This window comes from Mesitornis unicolor, unplaced genomic scaffold (assembly GCF_000695765.1).
Source record: "Mesitornis unicolor isolate BGI_N332 unplaced genomic scaffold, ASM69576v1 scaffold2371, whole genome shotgun sequence".
Lineage (NCBI taxonomy): Eukaryota > Metazoa > Chordata > Aves > Mesitornithiformes > Mesitornithidae > Mesitornis > Mesitornis unicolor.
Genome location: NW_010161535.1, coordinates 75,960 through 100,584, shown reverse-complemented (window position 1 = coordinate 100,584; position 24,625 = coordinate 75,960). Strand labels below are relative to the sequence as shown.

Genomic DNA, 24,625 nt, shown 5'->3' with positions numbered 1-24,625 from the left:
AGCAAGACCACATAAATAGTAAAAGAGGAGGCTCTGCATCACAGGCAGCAACGCTGGGACACTTCTAGCAGGCTCTAGACTCTAAGTTAGATTCAAGCATTCAGACTCTTGCAGAAAAAACTCCCAAAACTTAAATTACATGCAAGCCAGTGTACAACTTCCAAACTACAATACTTTCAGATGACTATAAACTGCAGACTGCAGTATGCTGTTGAATGAAACGCTGTATTTCAGTATAGGAGCTGTGTGATATTAATCTGTTTTCTGCCTTGATATTTCTTTCAGGAATACAGATAGTGGAAAATTTGTGTTAACAAAACAATGTTTAAAGACTTTTTGAAAGGTTTGTGGTTTTTTTTATATATATATTTCAGTCGTGAACAGGCTCAGGAATCTGAGAAACCAGCTTTACTGGCCTGAAACAGACATGAGATAGACAGGAACTGTCAGAGAGGAGAAACTCTGACAAATCTCCTGGGATTTAGTTTTCTGTTATACAAAGGTAGCTGACATGGGGCTTTATTTACTGGCACACACACTCCTTGCAGAACTAATACATTCTCATATTAACAAACTTAAAGCAAACTGTTTTCAGGTAATGTACACAATATTCGCAAACCTTCTCAACAAAGGCTGCCAAAGTGAGACTATTCTTCAAATGAAAAAACAACAAAAATCAAAGACATATAAAAGATGCGCATTTTAAGAATTTAATGCTAATTTTAAGGTAAGTTTTATGTAGCCACACAGTGCATTTTTTAAGTTTATCCCGCATTGATGAGGATAACTCAAAATCTGAGCCCCTACAAATTAATGTATCCAAAGGCTGCTCCTGAGCTGCTCACCAGAGACCAATTCAGGACTGCTCATCGGTGGAACTGGGTGGACTTGCAGCAAGTGCACTCTGCATGACTTAGGTAGAAGGTGGGAATTTTATTCTCTTTGAAGAGCGAAGTTCAGATATTAAAAGCACATCTTTTTCTAGGTGTTCTTTCCTAGCACTCCACACCTATTCCATAACACATTAATGGGCAGCTTTTAGCCAAACCCTCAAAAGGAAATGCTTAAATTCCAACTATTACTACATTAAAATATATCTACAAACAAATGTTGACAATGGTACGCAACAGAATATCCTGAGCTTAGTTCCTCATGTACTAAAACCACGCCTGCCTCTGCTCTGGAAGCATATGTGTGCCTTTGAATGGATAAAAACTACGGTTAAAGATTAGGAGGAAAAGCAGGCTTTTGAGTTACCAGTTTTTTCAGGCATTCTGTTTAGTCACCACCTTTTTTAAGAGATTAGACATTTAAACCCTTCTATTCTTATGTACTATAAAGAAGAATTCCTCTAATCCACAAGAATTTTGATTTACCTGTTTGTCAAAGCCCTTCAGCTAGCAGTATCTTACAATTGTCTCATTTCAAAAGCAGACTCCAGAGAATTATAGCTCTTTAAAGAAGTCCCCAACTTCCCACTAGAGATCTTTACAGACTAACTTCAAAAGATATGCACCTCCTCTTCTGTTCAATAGTTTTCTCTTTTCATATTTTGCACAATTAGGGATGTCACCACTCATATATATCACAGCTAGAAATAAAATCATCAAATTAGAAAACCAGGGGTTGACTGGAAATGTCTTTCACCTTCCATAGCAGTATGGAGTACAGCATAATTTTCTTCTTTGAAGTCCAACACTGGACTATGAGAAGCAGCAGCAGTGAAGCAGCAGATGTGAAATAAATATTCTAGTGATTTTAAGTGGCAAATGAAGGACTGATCATACTTACTTAAAAGGAATCCGTGAAACTGCATTCAGATTGGTGGGAGAAGTCACGACCTGAAGAACACTTTCAAGAGCAGTCAGCCCTCCTGCAGCCCGAAATGCTATTTGATCTGCTGTGTTCTAGAGAAACACAAAGAGAAGAGAACCAACAGAAGTGAAAGATCTGCTTAGGCAGATCACTTAAAGCAAGAGTACCATCATTACATTGATGATACCTGCTTACCTATTTCACAGACTGTGGACCCCATAAGTTAAGTTGCTGATCAGGAAGAAAGCCTGACAGTGCCACCAGTCAGATGTCTTATTTTACCCTTAGTCTTGGGAAGACAGAAAAGTTCCTGACATGCTATTGAGGACACAGGTTGGTTAGCTGTCCTGTCTGCTCAAATCAACTGTAATGTGATTGCTGGTAGTGCTTCAGTTGTGGGAAACCATAGAGGTACAGTTCAAAATTGTCACCCAGATGATTGGTGATGGTTATCATCCCCCACGTCATTTGTCTAACCCACTACTTGCAGCTTACCCAAAATGCAGCAGAATGAATGAACGTTTTTAGCTTTGAGGTATGACATTCACTTCTATCTTGTTTCGCATTTGTTATCCTATGCTGCTGGTTATAAATGGAAAGATTCAATTTAAACTACTTTTGTATGTGATCCTAGCTTTCTAGATGATCTTTCCTTAATTCTAGGTGTCTCCTTTGAACCTCCACTGAACAGAATTTTACACTTAAATACCATCCTACCATTATTCCTACAGTTTGCAAATGACTGAGTTTTTACTGGAGAAGGTTCAGCATTTTAGAACTTACTCATGGCTTTTTGTTCTTTAATACAAAATTGGTTTTATCTCCTACTGTTTAAAATAAAGCATGTCAGATCTTTTCCTAATAACTTTATTGGCTCTTTGTATTTACTCATCCTAATTTTGTCAATGATGAGGATACTGTGATTAATAAGTTGTAATTTTTTTTTTCCAGTGCTGCAAGCACTTGGTATGTGGAAAAAATGGGAAGTGCTCTAGAAATACAATCATCATTTGTCCATAAAGAGTGTATTACACATAACAAAAAAACCCAAACCAACACAAAAAAACCCCAAACAAACAAAAAATCCCAAACAAACAAAAAACCCCAAACATATATACTGTATATAGGAAAATCTCCTAGTGACTCTGGCAATGAAATCTTCCTTTCAACAATTAGAAATATAACTGAGCAAGATATAATATGATTTAGAAGAGAAACATATTTTCCCTGTAAGAACTGGACATTAGTATGAAAACAAAAAAGTACATCTCTTTTTTTTTTTAATCACGCAACTTTCACTCCATTAAGTTTCTTTCACACAAACATCTGTAATCTATTCAAACTGGTTCCAAGCTCCAGGAAAACTGTTCAAACAGGGAAGTAAGATATTTGAAAGTAAAACACTTTCCACAATTGATATGAACAGCATGTGTATTTTTAGGCAGCCAAAAGGTCTACCTTCTGTCACAGAAGTACACCAAAATGGCTACACTCACAAGTAATGAACGCAAACAAGCTTTTAATCTGTAACTGAAATCAAGCAGCCAAAAGCTCATTCACCAAAACACCGCTCCACTGACATTTAACAAATACAGGTTCTGGCTGAGAATATTACCAGACATGGCTGAGTTAAGAATTCTTACATTTTAGGCCAAATGATCCAACATGCACACTCAATCTCGAGAAGTTACCTTAAGTGGTGTCCCAACTCAAGGGGAGAGTCTCTGACTGCAGACCCACTGCCCTGAGGAGGACCGACTCCAATGTGCCCTCCAATGGGGCCCCATTTTTACCCTAGCTGAATCTGATCTGTGGTTAAAATATGGTCATGTCAGGACCCCTATTGGCTGAGGACCCCAACTTCCTTGCCTTCAATCCCCACTGTGTGGACCAGACAGAAGCTGTGAGGGCAGGGCAGGCCTGGCTCTGTCAGGGGCAGAAACATCAGAGCTGCTTTTGTTGGGTCTTTCTCAGGTCTTTAGCAGGGAGGGGGCATCTGCCACACCTTCAAAGGAGTAACTAGCTTCAAGTGAATGGAAATCCGTGGGCCAGCTCACCGAGCAGTTCAGATAATCAACCACTGATTTCCTAAAGGCTAATGGATAAATATAATTCCTAGCAGTCAATTTTAGTCCAGATAGCCCAGTAAATGCACCTTAACCAAAGAGCTGGTTTTGAGTTTCACTCATGTATTTCTCCTTTACTTCCCTCTCCTCCCTTCCAACAACAACAACCACCACTCAAAGCACATCTCCAACCTTCAGTTGGAGACCTTTGATACAACACAGCAACCACGCGTCCAGCCTGAGGAGTGACTGGGATAATGTGCAGTCAGCACTGCCTCCCCTGCAACACTTTCCACCAGCCTCCTGCTAGAGCTGTAAGGAAAAGACAGCCAAAGAGCAAAGGAATAGTCTGGTCACACATCAGATAAAATTATTTGACCACCTTAGCTCAAAGTTCTCAAACTTTTTCCTCTTCCTCCTCTGCTCCACCAGTGCTGCAGAGCAGTTCAGCACCTCCAGACAAAGCCTGGGGCCCTTCTAACCTCTCAATTTTCACTTCAGCTCAAAACTTCTCAAGAGAGATTTTGTTATTTCAAGTGTGCATCTTCATTGGTGAACACACACACAACATACAACCAGTGTGAACAAACATGCATGAGGATTTCTGTCTATGATTGTGTATGTATGTATTGTACCCAATTCTGGGCCCCTCAGTTCAAGAAGGACAGGAACTGCTTGAAAGAGTCCAGCACAGAGCCACAAAGATGATGGAGGGAGTGGAGCATCTCCCTTATGAGGAGCGGCTGAGGGAGCTGGGTCTCTTTAGCTTGGAGCAGAGGAGACTGAGGGGTGACCTCATTCATGTTTATAAATTTGTAAAGGGCAGTGTCAGGAGGAAGGAGCCAGGCTCTGCTCTGTGATGTCCAATGCCAGGACAAGGGGCAATGGCAGCAAGCTGGAGCATAGGAGGTTCAACCTGAACATGAGGAAAAGCTTTTTCCCTGTGAGGGTGCCAGAGCATGGCCCAGGCTGTCCAGAGAGGCTGTGGAGTCTCCTTCTCTGCAGACATTCAAAACCCGCCTGGACGTGTTCCTGTGTGACCTGGTCTGGTGATCCTGCTCTGGCAGGGGTTGGACTGGATGAGCTTTCGAGGTCCCTTCCAACTCCTGACATTGTTTGACTGGCACGCTGGCATCACAGCACACAAACGGGAATGACATTTATGTGACACTGCTGATTTATTTGCTACAGCATATTTATTAGTGCTACTCCAGTTTTAAATGTGCAAGCACTTCCCACTTCTCGCTTTCCCTATTTCTCATGGGAGGTTATGCCACAACCTCTTAGCTCTCGTGGTAAAGTAGTCTTTCCTGTCATTCAGACCAAATATGCCCTTTCTCCATTTCATCCCATTACTGTGAATTATATCCCATTTTATTGCACTTGTTTCGTTACTCCTCTATTCTTCAAATCATACACTGTTACGTTTTCCTACTAGGTTTGTTTCTCAACTCTATATATGTATCAATACTAAACATATCTGTTTATTTTTTTCATGCAAACTTTTCTGACCTGTGATTTTTTTTCCAGAACTCCTATTTTCCCCATAAATACATAGTAATGAAGTGTCCAGAAATGAACTTCCCTGTGCCCACCCCGCTGCAAATTGGTCACCAGAGCCACACTGAAAGAAGCTGTAACGTCTCCCTATTCTGAGGGGAGATCTTCATGTATCTATTTAAAAAGAACATCAATCTTTTGAAGCTGTTTGATTTCCTACATGCTCTCCCTTCCACTTCAATCTGGAGCATCACTTCTTTTATAGACGAACTTTTTTCAGAGTGCCTGTTTCACTTCAGTCTAATACTCTGCAAAACACAAATGTACATTTTAAAGAACTTCCTTTACTGCTATAGTTTTCTATCAAGCAGAAGCAAGGCTGTAATTCCTCCCAGTTTTATATGGTTTAGCTTTATGTCCTATTATACTCCTCTCTAGATTACTCATAAAAATTATTCAGCATTTTGATGCTTATCCATCAGGGAAATAAAACCCTAACTATGTGCATGGAAAAGAGAGGGGAAAAAAACTTAAATACAAGGAAGAAACAAATCAGCAGCAAAGCTGGGAAAGATACATGATCACAGTATTTGTTCACCGTGCTTGCAAAGATCTATAAAACTGCCACTTAGGGGTTAGGAATACACTGCTTTTAGCATGATATTTAATATATTTATCTCTAAGGATTCTTTCAAGATGGGGAATGCCAAGAGCTTTTAACCCATTTATTGAAAAGCAACGTTGATTACCAGCGTAACTGCTGGTATACAGTGCTTGTGAATGACCTTGGTCACCACACAAGCACCCTGCTACCAGCAATCCCAGGTACAGGCCCAGCTCCTTGAGCTTGGTCTTGGGTCAGTGGAGGTCATGGGAACTGAAGGAAAAACATCTCCTATCCACAAAGGAGCACAGAGTCACTGGAATATTGCACTACTGACATTTTCAGAGTGAATATTGTGTGACTCGTACCAGATGAAACAGAAAAAAGGAACCATGCACAGACAATTTCCTCAGCTATCCACAATACAAGACCTCAGGTAGGAAGATGAACCAACAGTATTAAATCTCCTCAGTGCTGAAAAATACTGTCATTCTATCTCTGAAGTATAGCAGCCAAATTATTTTAAAATATGTCTGAATTAATGTCTACTTGAGGTGATTTTCAAATTTTGAAGTATTTAAATATTCATGTGGAGAAATCTTTCTTAATGCATAAACATATGGGAACAGGCAACCTTATCCAATTTGTCCTTCTTTTCAAAATTAACCTATATCCTTCCACATACGATCCAAATTCATTCGATGTTTTGTAGTGCTAAAGCTTTCCATGAGCTGATCTATACTAAAACATAACAGAAATTCAAGAGAAGTAGACTGTGGCATGCAAGTTGGACAAAGATCTTACTCACATAAGTCTTATTTAAATTGGTCCCCATTAGAATTAAAACACCCATTCAGGGAACTACATCTGGTAGCACCCATGGCACTGAGGAGGTCAGGCACCACGTGAGTATTAAAAATGAGAGATTCTGCAGGGAATAAATATTAAATCCCTATTCAAAAAGGGCATAAACCAGCTTGGCACATCTTTGCTGCTGAAAAGTTTCCTCCAGACTTCTAACTTAGTCTTCCAAATTCTGTGATTTTTTGAAATCACTAAACTAGATGTTTATTAAACCTGTTTCACAATTTCATGACAGAAACTGTCTCTTGCATGGCTGCATATATAGACTGGGATAGTTACTCAGCAAAGGCAATCGATGTAACAGGATTCATGTCTGTTGAACAAAAGACAATACATAAACATCTGGTTTTCAATCAGTGTGTGTGACAATTTGACTTGCTCATATGTATTTTCAGAAATTCACAACTACTTCAAATAACAGTTTTCAACAATTTGATTTCTAAGTACAAAAGGATTTCAAGGCTCTGAAGTTACCTGGTCACACAGAAGAGCAGGGACAAACGAACCTGTAGGCAAAAATTATTATTACTGTCACCTGTGCATTTCTTAACAGAGAGGAGGAGGCACAAAAACCTTGGGGATGTCACCTAGATGTGTCTTAACCATTACATGAACAGTAACAGAGCTGTAGTCTGCAGAACAGCATTCAAAACCAATACAGAAGAGTCTTGTTTTCCTTATCCCTTCTCAAGTCTGTAACGCTGTGAAATACAGAGGTCTTGTTTGGACAGGAGGAAAGCCAAGACAGCTGACGTGATACTAAACATTTATTCTTAATCTTTGGACCATTTTACACTTGTCATTTAGAGCACATAGCAACTAATTTCAGCAAAACAGTGCATGAATCAAGTAACTTCAGCAGGGAGTATGTGTTCACTAAAGCATGTGTGGCAAAGTAAACGTATATAACAATAAATTAAACAAATCATGTAATCATTTTATGGAATAATTATGAATTAAACATTTTAAGGAACTTCAAATTAATGCTTTTTAAAAAAGATTATGACAAACAAAGCTCCCTGCACACCAGGCAGGTGCAGCTGACGTATTTACCTACCTGTTACAACACCTTAATAGACTTGAATTCCCCTTCTCTCCTCTCCTGCGGCTTGAGTGACAACTGACTAATAGGATTACAGGCTTCGTTCCAATAATACAGCTCAGCTACATGCCAGCAAAAAATGACAGCCTAAACCTGAATTACATGGCCTGGGAATCCATCCAATTATTAACTAAAGTAACTGTTATTACCTAACCTAATCAAAGGAGAAGCAGCTGTTAATCTTTGGTGGCCCGCAGTGTAGTAGCGGTCAGACTGGATGAACTGTCTTTGTACTTGACTTCTCTACAGACAATAATTATGTCCTTTGTGATCAAGGAAGGGCTTCCTAACCTTTCAGACAGAGGCAGCAGATGGGGAATAACTGTTTGTGTGTTCATTAACAAGACAGGGTGGATTTTATCAGGGTTTGGCATCTGTGGCACATTCAGAAGCACCAATTACCCAATGATACAAGGAGGTTTGGCAAATCTGAAAATTAGCAGACTAAATAGGAAGTTCAAAATAATGTCTTCATCTCGTAATCTGGCATTTGATATGGAAAAATACACATAGCTGAACACACACATACGCCTCATCATACCTAACATGGTCAACAAAGAAATACATGAAAAGCCCAACAGACCTGTGCTGTTACCATGCTGGGTTTTGTTTAACTCGTTAAAGTAGGACAATACGAACTGTAATCTTCTGAAATAAAACCAAATTAGGAGAAAATTCTGTTTTGTTTATACAAGTCAGTGGGTAATACAAAGTAATTCAGAGTGAAATAAAGTCAGCATCAAATAGTAACAGCTTTTGGTTTCTGGATACAATGTCCCAGGACTGAAGCAAGACCAAAACCTCTTTACACAGAAGATTTGACAAACCAGAAGATTTGTAAGGGAAGATATGAGGTCAGAGAAACCTGCCTCACTATGAGACACTACACATTAGTAGTACAATTTAGTTTCTGCTGGGGAAAGTAAAAATATGATGGGATGAGAGTGTGGCAGTACCCGAATAGGAAGATTTCTGATAATGCACAGTAACAGCTACTATTTGGAAGCTGAAACTGAATGAGTTCAGGTAAGAATAAAATGATTTTTTTTTAAATGCCAAGAGTAATTAATGATGAGCATAATATACTTAGGATATAGTCGACTCTCAATCACCTGAAGTTTTTAAATCAAACCTGATTATCTCCTAGAAAAATGTGATTCTAGTTAAATCATAATTTATTAATTTGGTGAAAGAGTTATTGGGTGAAATCCAACGTCCTGGACCAAAGTACCCACTTCCATACATTTCTCCTGTTAAAGTATTATTATTAGTTAATAAGTAGCGCAGAATCAGAAGTAATGCAGAGCTCTAGCAGCTGAAATGATTTAATCTCAGCTTTACCGTATCTGTTCCAGGTAACTTTAGGACCTTACATTTTGACTGTTTGAAATCTTTTTGAACTAACTTAAATACTCCGGTGTAAACCCTCTCCCCTGAGACAAACTTCCACAATCAGTACTTTTATGTAAATTAAAAAAAAAAAAAGAGTATTTGCCTCCATCAGCTAAAAGGACATTTTCTGCCAGTCCTGCCTATTATGTCTGAGCAGGAAGCTGGTCTGGAAAGCCTGTTTGCACAGACCTTGGAAACCAAAACTGTTCAGAAGAAAGTATTTCTCAATTAAACCCAACTACTTTGAAACATTCTAATTTCTTTTTCTGAAAGAACATACTGAACCTGTGCAACTTTATTCTATACTTATTAAACTGTTCACTGAAGGAAGAAATAATAACTAATTAGTAAAATATAACTGAAATCCATCTTAAGAATTTTCTTCTTTCCTTTTATCTAGTGTTTGAAGATTCTATCTAAAACGCCAGGGGCTAAGAAATGCAGTTCAAAGGTACCTTAGAAAAACAAACCAGACAATTGAATCCTGGCCTGGCTCCTCTTCTTTTTTTTTTCCTCCTCCTTTAAATAAATAGACCAGTAATCTACATGCATACACAAAACCAGAGCTCCATTCACGATTATAGAAAGTCTACACTCTTCGATCAGTCCTCCAGAGAGAAAACTTTACACAGTGAAATCCACTGTTGAGTATACCTAAATAATATTTTCTATTAAAATAGACAATTTTGTTCCCTGTAATAGTGCTCTTTAGTGAAACCAGTATTACAGTAATACCCCACTGCATGTGAAAATCTCAAACTGGTTTTCAAGCATGAGTGACTTCACTCACAATAGAATTTCAAGCACTGAACATGAATGAGAAACTAGTTCAGGATTAGCACATGAGCTGGAATTGGCTCAGCAGCATTTGCATACCATTGAGGGAGAGTTATTAATTCACATTAAGGACATATATATCATGTATTTGCATCAAGTCCTCCCTCATGCATTGCTTATGTGTTAAAAGCACCCAAGCTCTTTAGGCAATGTTAAGCAAGGCCACAAAAAGGAGGCCTTGAGAAATGCTCCTTTGCACCTTATCCCGTGAAGCACAAATTCTGAAGCCCTAAAGCTGGTTCTGAAGTCTTAAATCTAAGGCAGCTCCTCTGGTTTCTGGGTTTACGCTCCATACAGACTGATGTCCGTGACTTCATCTCGGAGAGGATGGTTACCCAGCATCCACGGTAGGTAGGCAAACAGGCCTTATCCTGCAGATGGTGTTTCACTGCACAGCAGGCACACTTGCACACTTCCATGTAGAGCTCAGCCTCTAGCATCTGAGCCATTTGGATAATACTGTCTTGTCACTTTAGTAGCTAAGGTATACTAACTGCATCTTCACATGTATTTTCTATAAAGGAAGATAAATGTACAACAAAAAGAAACAGTGGAAGAAGAAAGTGGTTGATACATCACTAAAATGCAACAACAGAAATTAGGCTTACTTTAATTTACTCTGTACTTCAAACACTGTCATATGCTCATAAATTTAACTTCCTGTCTATGCACATTATACACTTTATTCATTCTTCTGTTTCCAAACTTCTGCACATATTGTAAGGCAAACCATAACGAGCAGAGCTCCTTACTGAATTACTGTATTATCTCACTGAGTAAGACAAACCTTATTCAAATTATCTCCTTCCAAGTTCTGCAGTGTCTTTTCAGTGCAACAGTAAAATCAGAGAGGCACTCTGTAACACTTTTCTTGACAAGGACAGGACACTCACAATCCTCTTTGTAAAGTTTCAGCAGTCAGTGAAAGCCATAAAAGAAAAACAGGTAAAGGCAAACCAGTGAATTCCACATTATCTGTGTAGCTTCTTTCACTCATGCTAAGTAGCATAGTGGGAAAGGGCCAATATTGCTTGGAAAAATAAGAACTGTCCTTACAGATATTGTGAAAGACAGCACTGAGCATTGCAGCACTTGTGCTTATTAAAAATAAATGTTGTCTATTTAGAAATAATGGGGCATCTAGTAGGTGCATCAATTAAAGGAGGAAAGCAAGGATAAAGGTTTAAGTCTAATACCACAAATGACTGCTCCTATGTTGCCAAAGATGGCTCCATTAGCAAAGCCATTTCAACTTTTTCTGAATAATTTCATAAATGGAAGTTCCCAAACAAATACATAAAAAGCACAATTATGTGATCTTGTCCTGTTCTCTCTCAGAAGCTTATTGGACAAGAAATTGTCCAGTGAGTAGGAGAGCTACAGATCTCTTGCAATTTAAGACACACTTAAATGCCCATGGCTGACATTTCGCTATTGAAAGCTTTCAGCCACTAGAAAGCAGCACTGATTTCAGCCAAACTCAAATGATGTAAACCAGTGCAATCAAGCAAAACTGAAGATATGAAGATTATGTGGGAGGAGACATACGGAGAGGGAGCAACGGTTGGTTAAAGCCCTGCAGTGCAGTCAAGAGCACCTGAATTCTAAACACAGCTTTCACACTGATTGCCTTGGGTACTCAGTCTCTTGCTGCCTCTTGGACTACTTGCCCATTACCCATCTGCAGGACAGCAACCAAGGACTGCAGGACAGCTCAATAATGTGGGCTTGTGAAGCACCAAAACATGGGGACTTTTTACAAGGGCAGGCAGTGATAGAACAAGGGGAAATGGTTTTAAACTGGATGAGGATAGATTTGGACTAGTTATTAGGAAGAAACTCTTTACTGTGAGGGTGGTGAGGCCCTGGCACAGGATGCCCAGGGAAGCTGTGGATGCCCCCTCCCTGGAAGTGTTCAGGGCCAGGTTGGACAGGGCTTTGGGCAACCTGGTCTGGTGGGAGGTGTCCCTGCCCATGGCAGGGGTTGGACTGGATGAGCTTTAAGGTCCCTTCCAACCCAAACCATTCCATGATTCTACGGGAACAGGCAACGAAGACCTTTAGGTGATATGTTCTCAAGTCAGAAGTGATGGTCTCAAATCAGATGTAGAATTTCAAAAATACTTTCAAGAAAGTATGTGTATACACAGACCATCAGACTAAAGGAAATAAAAATAACATTTCTTTAGAAGCTATAATAATCATTACTTTACAGACTTCTCTAAACTGGCACCTGCTCATGAGCAGAAACGTGCCTGCATAGGGCATTTTCTCATCAATGAGGAATCAGTGCTTGTACTTAAATGATCATTTTTAAACCATTTCAATTCATTTGACTAATGACTTCCCTTCACGTGATATCACTGTAGCTCTGGAACTGGCTAGTGTAGTAGGATCCAAATTTGAAGATTTGATGTATAGATTAGAAAATTAATCCATTCTTTGTACAGAAATATATCATTTGTTTAGCCAAGATGAAGCTTAAATATATAACTTCCAATTAGCTCTAAAAAAGAAGAGTAACAACTACTTTCATAAAGGAACAAAACCCCAGCATGTTGATGAAAGCAAAGACCTTGCCTAAGTCTCTGTTTTATTTTTTAATATTCTGGCCCCAAAATGCCCGGTGCCCAATATAAAAGGTGGCTTGTTTGTGTAAACTAACACACCACGTATCAAAACCTTCCCACTGTTACAAGCCCAAAGACCCCTATCACGGCTGTGAGAGCGAGGCCCTGGGTTACCGCACAGCAGTACCAGTGACTCCAAGGGGTGCCCCCCTCCACTGCGTGGGTGGCGGTGGAAAGGCACAGAACCAATGTGGGGCTCGGGGGCCTTTGCCAGCTCTGTTTTGTCCTACAGAACACTCTGCATGATTGCACGGCTAAGTCTGGGCAGGATATACACATATTACCTACGTAAATATCCTAACGCAACAAAATCAGGAGTAATGCCGCTGTAAGAAGCTCAGGAGGTAAAAAGCTGTGACACTTCTAAGCACATTGGCACATGGAGTGCCACAGAGCTGGCTGAACCTGACATCAGAAAGATGAAGGCACGCTCCAGTAGAGTACTCAAATGGAACAAAACTGGGCCTGTTTGCCCAATACAAAAACCAACAATATTTTAAAGCCTGCTTTGAACACAGCCAGAAGTAAACACAGAACAGCCAGAAGTAAACACAGAGGATTAACACGTGGATTAATTTAGCAGGTCTTTAGCCTTTGGCCTTAGAAGTCATACCAGTATTAACCGAATTAAAATCTTAAGTAAGCATTTTTCTTCCAAAACCAAAATTTGAACTTCTAATTAGATTTATTATTCCTAAGTATTGGAAGCACACCCTGTTGTTTCTGCCAGTAGTGTCCTCTAGTGGAGATACAGGAGATATTAAGTAAACAAGAAAACAGAAGTGGGCTGCATCACAGAAATCACCCTGTCAAGAAAATACGAACACTTCTCAATCATTAATGCGCCTATAAATTTTGGTGTCTTGACCAAGCTCTTCATTACTATAATAATGCTTAAACATAAATGTTCAGTAAACATAAATGTTCAGTAACTTTTTAAAGCTTCAGAGTGAGAAGTGAATCAGTTGTCAGGCTATTTAAAACAATTGGTAAAGTGTGCTAAGTAATAGGCAGATAACGTGCCTGTGTGTGTATGTGTGTATATACGTATGATCACAAAATAAAGACAAACGTGACTATAATTTGGGTAAAGCTATTAGTCCATGCCTTAAAAATCACTGAAACAGTAAATTTCACCCTTATTCATATATAATGTCCTATGATGCTTTTTCTGATATAACAAGAGGATGACAGATAAGCTAACACCTCCTGTGATTTCTCCAGCCCTCAATGAAGTCATGGGTTTCTTCTACAGGTGTAGATTTTCTTACCCTTAACCTCAACTTAACTAGTGGCTGTCATCTGGCTACACAGACGCTCTGCTACAGAAATGAGGAATCTATTCTATTCACAACTCCCAGACTCATCTGGTCCTCACTGCGGATTTCAACCACCCTGACGTCTGTTGGAAGGACAACACAGCAGGGTACCAACGATCAAAGCGGTTCCTCAAACGTATAGATGATAACTTCCTTCTCCAAGTGGTAGAGGAACCCATGAGAAAGGGTGCCATGCTGGACCTCATCCTCGCCAACAAGGAGAGGCTGGTGAGCAATGTGAAGCTCAAGGGCAGCCTTGGCTGCAGTGACCATGAAATGGTGGAGTTCAAGATCCTTAGGACATTGAAGAGGTCATGCAACAAGGTCACCACTTTGGACTTCAGGACAGCAGGCTTTAATCTCTTCAGGGATCTGTTAACCAAGGTGTCATGGGATAAAGCCCTGGAGGGAAGAGGGACCCAAGAAAGCTGGTTGATATTCAAGGACCATCTCCTCCGAGCCCAGGAGCAGTGCATCCCAAAAAGGAGGAAGGCAGGCAAGAATGCCAGAAGGCCTGCATGGATGAACAGGGAGCTCCTGGATCTACTTGAGTGCAAAAGGAAAATCTACAGGGAGTGGAAGTGAGGACAGGTTAGCTGGGAGGATTACAAAGAAGTTGTCCAGACAGGTTAGGAAAGCTAAAGTGCAGATGGAATTAAATCTGGCCAGGGACATAAACGGGAACAAGAAGAATTTCTATAGGTACATCAGTGATAAAAGGAAGGTAAGAGAAGAAGTGAGCCTCTCTAGAAGGAAAATGGAGAACTGGCCACAAAGGACAGAGAGAAGGCTGAAGTGCTCAATGACTTCTTTGCCTCGGTCTTCACAGGCAAGGCCCTGCCCAAGGCAAGGGGGTTGGACAGGATGATCTTTAAGGTCCCTTCCAACCCAAACCATTCCATGAATCTATCATTGTCTTCCTCTCTAAAGCCTTTCCTTTTTCTACATAAAAGACAACCAAACTAATTTTGTGTGGGAAGAGGGAAAAAAAGTCAGGTTTTTTAGGATCATGAATTTTTGCCACTGTCTTATTCTCAGCTGACCCTTCAATGCGCCAAACACAAGAAGTATTAATTTTGAAGAGATTACAGAATCATTGCTTTGCGTGTAACACTCCCTGCTTTCTTTAGAGACAGTGATCATTGCCTCTAAGGAGTTTAACAGAAGTAATTTAAACTCAAATCAATTGCTTTTAGCAAAAATTTAGGTTTAAAAATTGTTCCTTCTAATTCATACCTGACAGCTTTCTTCAATGACGAAACAGAAGCCACAAACATGTGGCCTGTGTGTTGTAAAGCTGGCCGGATTTTTCCAGTGACATCAGCTAGCATAAAATACGCTACCTACTTAAGTCACTCTTGCTTAGCTTACAATTCAAATTTCCTTCAAGAGGAATTGTCTAATACTCATAGAAAACAAGAATTATGTAGAGCAATAATGCCATATCCAGTTCAAATATAATCAATAGCAAGTCAAGAAAAGTTTAAAGACATATCATTGCCTTTCAGCTGGTCCAGAATGCAAATCTTCTGAGAAATCAAGTCCAGCCACTAAATCCAGTGTCTTTCAATCCTCTTTTTGATGGCTACACTGCTCTGCTACACTAGAAATATGCAGCTACCCAGCTGCTTGAGCCAGCTTCACAAATTTCTGCAGTACCAGAATCAAATTCACAGGAGTTTGGGAATCACAAATCCCACTATTGTTAAATATACTTCTTTAAGTAACAGTGCTGGGTATTTATAGCAGGATATTTGCTTCTAAAATCTATTTTGTCTGTATATACACATATCATATATATTTATATACACATACACACACAGAAGGGCGATTTCAAACCTCTGCAGAGACTCGTGAAGAAATTAATCATGAACAGTACAGAAGCTTACACGTGTTCCCTTGAGCATTGCTTTTGTTCCACACCTTAGTTCTTTGGCAGTTTGTGATTGTATTCTTTCACCTTCTGTGTTATTAAGGAAAAACAAACAAACAAACAAATCAGGAGTTCCCAGCCAGGCAATTCAGTGTGCTTTCCAAAAACGGGCCTATTCATCTTCACACTGGCTACGGCCACCACACCCAATGGGCCTGACAGTTTAGAGAATAAAACATAAATACGGGGCCTGACTGTGTTGTTACAGCCAGCCATTTCTGACAGTCTTTACAATGGGATAAACACTGTCTGTCTACAGTCCCCTTGTATTTGAAAGCTACGACAAACATTTTACTGAAATGTAAATAACTGACATCACGATTTCTGAAGCAGGAGGCTGAAAAATCTATCTAAAAATCACAAACTCAAAAACATTGCCTGACACAAAACAAACCATTAATGGTCACCGAGAGAGCACTTCTTAGAGGTCATAAGTGTTGAGATCCTTTTTTTAAAAGAAGTATTCAAACACTGCAGTCAGTTAATAGCTCAGATTCACACATTTTTCAGTTATAAAATTATACCTTTTCTAAGAAAGTGTATTTTTCCCCCTGAAATCTGTTTCCAGTAAGGATACTACACAGGATTGGTAATAAAAATAAATATCTTGAAAGGTGGCCTACTGAAAAGCTGGTATTTTTAGATTTGTATGAAAGGAGCTGGTAAGTAATCACAAGGGCCACAAGCACGGCCCAATTTATTAAAAGCCTCCACTTCTTTCAGTTCCATTTTACTTCCACACTTTACCAACTTCATTTACGCTCATTATTATTTACTGAGATTTTTACAGCACCTAGAGAGCCTCAAGTGGATCAGGGACACAGCTATCCTCAAAATGGTACAAAATCATACTAAGTTTTATGAACATCAGAAGCAGCAAAGTCTCGCTTGTTAGGGCTTTGCGCCTTGTGATGGACGCGTGAGCTCCAGCTGCAATGTCTGTGTAGGCTGGGACACGTACAAAACATTCATCCTTCCCCTGTGGCTGCAGCCCTCTCCTCAGAAGCATGTCTGTAAGATCTTCTCTATCAAATCATTTAAAGGAATATTATAACTTACATTGTGATGAAGATCTTTTTCAAATGTGGCCTGATGAGGAACATCATGTAAAAATAATTCCAGTTAAGCAGATTAGCTGCTGCACTTGGATTCCCTTATGATCATAATGAATCTCAGTGTCATACACCCAGTCAGAAGAACAGGAGACAAATTAAGGGCTTGACTAGATGTCACATGTTGGTATTGTACAAATTTAACTACGGTGATTTAACTGCAATGTTTTAGCTGCAGCTGAGCCATGTGAAAAGGCGACTGCCCTCAGCTGCTCGTCACCATCCTCCATATTGAAGGAGGCTCCAATGCTGCCAAGTTCCTTACAATGATAGTGTCTGTCATCTCTGCCTAGTCCAGACATATCAAAATCACTTCAAATACTTTAAACATTTTAAAGCAGGACTTTTAAAACCTGCCCCCCCCCAGAAAACCCTAAAAATGAATTTTATGAAGAACTATAGTGAGGTGATGTTCTGTCACCAAGACAAAGGAAGACCCTCTGAGGGGCAGTACCCTCTGACCCAGGTCAGGCTTACAGCCTTAGAAATACATGCACTTCAGTCAGTGCAACCTCTAATGTCTACGCATCAGAAAATGGTTTTGGTTTTGCTTTTGTTTTTTTACTCTTTAAATCTCACCTCTGAACACTGAGGGACTACATGACATAAGCATAAGCAACTTAACGATGGTATCCATAGCCACAGTAACAGGATATACAGCTTTAAATACACTGGTTTCTGAAAGTGTTCCCCATTACAGGACATTTCTGTACGAGTGCTCAAGTCAAACTTGAGCAGTTAACACTGAACTGAAACACACTGCTGCCCTTGGTAATGGATGTGTAAAATTAGTCCCATCAAGGAATGAACATGTATAAAACCAAAAGAACTGTGGCAGAAAAATCTGTTTAAGCCCTACAATTTCAAATGTCAGCTCTGCTTTCTTTAAGAGGGTACACGAGTTTTTCTTTTAGCATCAAAGGCCCATACACAGGAGATCTCACACTGAGCGTTATCAGATCTTATTAAGGGCATCAAGAGTCCCATATGACTATCTGCCAACATCAGGCCAGGGCTCTTTGGTAACATTTGCATGCATTTTGCTGTTGTGTCTCGTGTGTGTGTGTGTGGGTGGGTTCTTTATATACTTTTAAACAAAGTAGAGGTAAAAGCGAATACAACTTCCTTCCAGGATTTCTGCTAGAAAGGGCAAGAGACTTCCCGAAACCCAAGGACTGTCTTCCAGGGATCTGGAGCACAGCCAAACCAGCACGCTAGCAGTACACATTGCAGATACCCCGTGGGGACAGCACACCAGGCGAATACACCACCACCTGGATCTGGGCCTCCCCCTCAGTGTTACTTGCAGAAGTGAGGAAACATGACTGGGTGTTCAAATCTCAAACTAGAACGACACTGCAGTTTATGGCTTTATAGCACCCTTTATTTAATTAAAAGACATGTGAACCACAGCCTGTATTGAATTAACGGTCATACTCCCTGTCAGATCCTCAAAACCTGCACTTCAACTTGCTTACTGGCACATACGCTTCTGGCATAGGGTGCAATACTTCTAGCAGCTGTAGAGCTCCATTCAAGTAAGCACACGTGGAGATATCAAGAACTATCTGGAGATCTAACAACCACTTGAAGCAACGCAAAGCAACTCCTCTTGCACTTCTTAGCACTCAAATCATGCATTGGATTCAAAGTGAAAGTTGTAGATTTTGCTGTGTAGCCCGGGGAGTAGCCTGGGAATTCTGTGTTAATGAGAAGCAGTTAACGTGCTACAATAAAGACAGAACTTCAAAAAATACAGTGATTAAGATATATCTTGGCCTGAGACACACATTTCTTAAATCTGACTGTCTAGAGGTTATGCCGATACAAAAACTTTCTCCTTTACATTAAGCAAACTCATTTTGCTGTATTGGTGAAATCACTTGGCCTCAACTGCATAATCTGCTCATGTCCAGCAGACCAGGAAGGGATGCAAAACAAAAGCAAGTTTGACCACAACAATCATGCAGGATTGCCTCATCCTAGAGTGTTCTCACATTGTAAAATAAGTTCAGAGGTAAGAAAAGACCTTATTAATTAGTATGAAACACAAGAGGTGAAGACTAAGTCCAAAAAGGAACTGTTAAGAATGGCTTGATTCTACCTGATGGCAAAACCCAGCAAGACAGGGCTGCCAATCTTCTTTATGTGGCCTTTTTGGGATTCAAGTTTGCATAAAGAATACACTCCCAATCTCTACTGCTGTTTTAGCAGAGTCCTGGAATTTCTGATGGCCCAAATAATCCTTCCTTCTGTTGAGAAATTTCATGGTATTTATTTTTCTTATTTACTGCTACCAATAGCAGCTCAGCATTTTATTTCATGGTTAGCAAAACAAAACTTCATTTTCCCTGGTGAGGCTGTATAAATACATTTTTCAGTCAGAGTAAACAATTAACAAAAGAAAAATCCAAAGTTTCACAATATGACTGAAAAGAGGGCTTTTTGGATCAATTTTACTTTCTAATACTTTTGCACGATGACTTCTGAGCCTGAAGAATTTCTAGTAAGTGGCAAGGATCTATTGTGGTGAACTCTGTCCTCCCTCAGGGCAATTCTTTATTCAACCCAGACCATTAGCAAGGGTAAATCAATGTTATCAGCTCACACACACTGACAGCTTGTGTGGTTCCCACTCCCTCATTCCTACCCCCCATTATGGTATATTTTTATGCTCTCCAGGGAAATTCAATTAACAGTGTCAGTCTCCTCCTCTCAGCCGATGACTGACACCATCAAGACTCTTTTCACCGCCCACTGACATGTAATACATGTCTGCTGATTTTCTGACTTGCAAGTTAACATGAGAATTACTATCCAATTCTATAAATGACTACGCACGATCTGTGCCATAAACACACTGCCAGCGACTGAAATCCATCTTTCTTGACCTTATTGATTAGGGCACTCAGATCTACAAATACTTCTCCAGTGGCAGAATAACGTTTTTTGGGAAAAAACCCGAAGCAACAACAAAATACTGCACGCCTATCAATGCTATCAAACTTATCTTTTATAATTCCCCACTGCAGACTCCAAGGTCAGCAAAAATGTTATGAATTAAGGATTAAGATTTAGTTGCAATTCACGTCTGATTCTAAAAAAAAAAGTCTCAGAAAGCATCTACTGATGAGAGACTGGATATAACACTACTTTCCAATAACAGTTTTCAATAATTGTTTAAATAACTTTCAAAAGCGAAATCTTTTTATAGCTTTCATGCAACAACACGATTTCTGTATTTTAAGATAAGCAAAAAGCGAATCTTTCAATACTTAACACAAACACTGCAAAATGTGAAAGTGTCAGAACTCTTTCAAAAACGCTATGAAACTTGATCAGCAGTTCCAAGTAACTCACAGAGTACACGTACACCCCTATGCATCCCAGGCAACGCTGAGTATTTTGAATTACGTGCTATGAGCAATTGTGTTTCACATGGACTAAGCTGTGAAAAGCACCGAGCAGAGCTCTCATCTTCACATACTCCGAATCACAATGATGTAACCCCCTCCTCAGATTTCATTAATTTGGTTTCTCTCAGAACTAATTTACATTATTTCTTGATTACAGACACAAAAGAGAAGTACTTTCTAATGCTTAGAGAGAGAACAGAACATAACGGTTCCAGCTGAAAGTTCAAATATTGTGGTCCTAATGGAGGGAAAAAAAGTGTTACAAGACAGAAAGCACTGTGTCAGCAAACTGGCCGCGATGAAACAGTAAAAAAAGATGCAAATGCTATACTATCAGTTAAAAAAATCCAATGCTTACCATGAAACAAAACAGGGTCTACAAACACAGCACTGAAAAAATTCAAACCCAGAAACATCTCATATACATATATGCACATCGTACCTTCATCCTTTATCAAAGATCTACCCAAAAAATACAGGCTTTGTTGTACTCTGGGAAAAATTCAATATATTTGTGCTCCTTCAAAACTCAGCCATAACACCACAATACGTGACACCAAAGCTGGCTCAAATTCTTTCCTCTGTTCTCTGCTGTTTTGGTCCCTTATTGTAAAAGCAGTTTGTGGGTATGCACTATAAACCAGGCGACTGAAATGGCCGTTATCCAGATAATCTTTTATTAGCTGAGTGAGTTTTCAGCACTTCTGCAAAGCTGCCTATGTAAAACCTGATGTATAAATAAAAGCATCCACTGCTGCAACCACCACAGAAAAGTGTAATAGCAGACACTGCCTGTTACACAGAGGTCATGTACAATACACGCTTAAAACATCCCCAAATCCAAACTGATGATACTTGAGGGTAACACAGCTTATAGGTCAATCATAGGTTATAGAGTAGCAGTCACAATACCTCTTTTTCCAGAATACGAGAGATCTCTCCTAGAGTTCTGTCCAGAGCAGAAATCTTGTTGTTCCCCACTGAACAGCTATCCTGCATTTGGAGGTGCTTTAAAAGATCTTTTGCCAATCGCTGTAACCTTCAACATTAAACAGAAAACAAAGGGCAGTTAAAGCAAAAACTTTCCTGGCCACAAACTTTCATTTCCGTAATGAAACACTGCTAACTGAATTTCAACAAAGCAATCGTGACAGTCTCTGTAGAAGTAGTATTGTCATTTATAGTGAACGGTATGTACAATATGCAATACAGCAGGGAGGTAACAGTCAGCTTAGGGTGTTTTGACATTCCACTATTTACCTTTTAAGGGACATGGCACAGAAATAGTGCGAACAGCACAGCCATAAAGGTGCTTCTTGATTAGCTACGTTTGTTTCTGTGGCTGTGCAACAGTTGATTTCCCTGTTCTTCCTCCACAGTTTACCCTGCTAGTTTTCACCATCTTCATTTTCAACATGGTTTCATCTTCCTTTTCTTCTAACATGCAATCTTTTCCTTCCACTTAGCTGAGTAGTTTGCTCTTGAGATGAGTAAGGGAAATAGAATAGCAGACTACTTGGCTAATTTCTTATAGGCATCGTAAAAGAAATGGCTCTTTAGGGTAATTTGTATAAGTGAAAAGTAGTGACTTTGCAGACTACCACAGAAAGGGCATTTTATTAATGAGGGTCAGTAATGAAGCCAAAACGCAGAGGTAGGAGAGATGTAGACACACATGGGTTAGGATTCATTTCAATTTTCACTTCATTTCAATCTGGAGAGCAGCTCAGGGGAAAAGGACCAACAATTTCTCTTTCTTTGCCTTCAGCATGAAGTCAGTATGTAGCTCAGATCTAGACTTCTACATCTTTAGACCCATTAAGGCAAATGATACAAATGCTAAACAGAGTCCCTGAACTGGAGAGTAAGAGAAGCAGGGAGGAAGCATCATCCAGTACTTGCCGTGTGTTTGTCAATCATTGCCTTAATATCTGCTAATGGCTGCTTTAATGGCAAGCTCAGTGTTTGAGTACCCTTGGTTTGATTTATTGAGCAATTTGTACTGAAAGTGGGAAGAAGGTGGTAACTGAACAGGATGAGTGGGAGAAACACTGTTGTGGCTAGGAGCAAACACAGCTCTACAGGGAGGAAGAGAGAGAGGGGAATGGTACTAATGCTTATCATAAATTGGGAGATCATCAGCGTAAAAGAGCCAGAAAGCATTCGCAAAGTGACCACACAGTAATGGCAAGGAGAAAATTACATCAACTGGACTCCAAGAGGCGAGAAAGGAGACTGGACAGCTGGGGATTGTAACACAGTAGTAACATGTATGGGAAAAAAAAAGAATATTCATTTGGGGCAGGAGTAGAGCACTTGCATTTAGTCAACAAGAAACAGTAACTTTTCTTCAAAAAAAATTAAAGAGCTTTGTTAAAAGCTTTCAGGAGACTCTGAAAAGATAAATTGTTTCTAAAGCACAAACAGAAATGATTTGCAGAATTTTGAGTCTTGGACTTCTTATCATCTGAAGCCACTAATACCCAGCCAGGATTTTTCTATGACAAGACAAATAAAGAGAGATTATGTCCTGATGAGATTTTCTGCACTGCTATTTCCTTTGCGGAAAATGAGGTTGGAGGAAACCTCTGTCTAACTCAGTAATCCATGAGCTAAAACGGGAAAGAAAGTTAAAAGCCAAAACACAAATAACTGCAAGTCTTGGACAGTAAATCAGATGACCACTAACTCTGCTGATCATAGGGAGTGGATTGCAGCAGCAATGAAAAATCAAATCGCTGCACTCCAGAAAGATGATCTAGAAGCAGCATATTTCAGATATTCTGATTGATTTAGAATAGCTACTGCCTTGGCTATATCCTAGCGCATTAAGCGAAAATAAAGACTTTCTTGCTTTGAAACGTCTAGCCAAATTCCATGATTAAAGCATATATAAAGCACTGAAAAAAACAACCACACTATATTGCAACTTCGTCTGACAGAAGACAGCAAGACTGAACATCATTGAACACCAGAGGTATGGAATTCAACCCAGAGTAACCACAGAGGCGAACGAAAGGGACTTTCCTTATCTACATCAGGCATCAGCATACAAAACACGTAAGGTTTAACAAAACACTTCTCGCAAGGACTCAAACAGAAAATAACCATATTACGTTGTTACTTCTGTTGACAAATTCCCTTATTTTATCTTCAGTCTATAAAGATGCTACGTAAGTTAAATGTCACGTTCCGTTTCTGTCTTCAGTTTAAAAAAAACCCAACCAAAAAAGCTGTACAACACGTTAACTCTCAAGGAAAAGCTTCCAGCTTTCCACTTCTTCTAAAAGTCTTTCTGGACACTTTTACCAAAATTTAAACTTTCTAAGGGTGTGTTCAGCATCATACAGTACGAAACGTGAAGAATAAATTTTCAGTCCTGCCACATTAAAGAACTACCTCTTACATCCTCATATCCTACTGTACCTTGGTCTTCTGCCAAAAAAAGGTAGTGTCCTGGTTTAGGGCTGGGCTGGCCACTAAATGCTGGACAGACGCTCTCTATTAACCCCTCTCCCCACCCCAGGAAGAGAAGAGAAAAGAGAATAAGGGAGAAAGACTTCTGGGTTGGAAAAGAAAAATAACAGATTTAATGAAACAATCATACTAATACTACAGGGTAATAAGGTTAACAGGGAAAATTATGGAATATATACAAATATGTACAAATATATAAAAAACAATATAAAATCCTCCCCCCACTCCCGCCCCCTCAATGACGATGACGTCACCAGAGGCTCTGCAGAGCAGGGCACTGGAAAAGTCCCAGTCTGGACTCAGCAGCAGTGGGAGCTGATGCAGGAACTGGATTCAGGAACACATGGATCAGGATCGGAGGCAGACGAACTAGCAGGGATCTGCTCGGACTTCAGCCATTGCAGAAGAAAAGAGCAGAGCAGAGCAGGAGGGAAGGGTCGAGACCCTCATGATCCCTCAGTTTTATACAGAGTATGACATACGTGGGATGGAATACCTCGTTGGTCAGTTTTGGGTCCGCTCTTTCCCGCAGGTTCAGATACGGCACCCATGGTGAGA

At 39.8% G+C, this 24,625-nt stretch overlaps 1 protein-coding gene across 1 annotated transcript in view; it reads right to left on the bottom strand.

Moving 5' to 3' along the window:
• The window catches only part of SCAPER (S-phase cyclin A-associated protein in the ER), a gene marked incomplete at its 3' end in the record, with an annotated part of 113,450 nt that overhangs the window by 14,022 nt on the left and 74,803 nt on the right, over window positions 1-24,625 (bottom strand). Inside the window, exons 22-23 of the mRNA XM_010193279.1 lie at window positions 21,503-21,629; window positions 1,792-1,907 (exon numbers count right to left, since the gene is read on the bottom strand). Coding sequence (XP_010191581.1) covers window positions 1,792-1,907; window positions 21,503-21,629 — 243 coding nt within the window. The remainder of the gene's footprint in view (window positions 1-1,791; window positions 1,908-21,502; window positions 21,630-24,625) is intronic.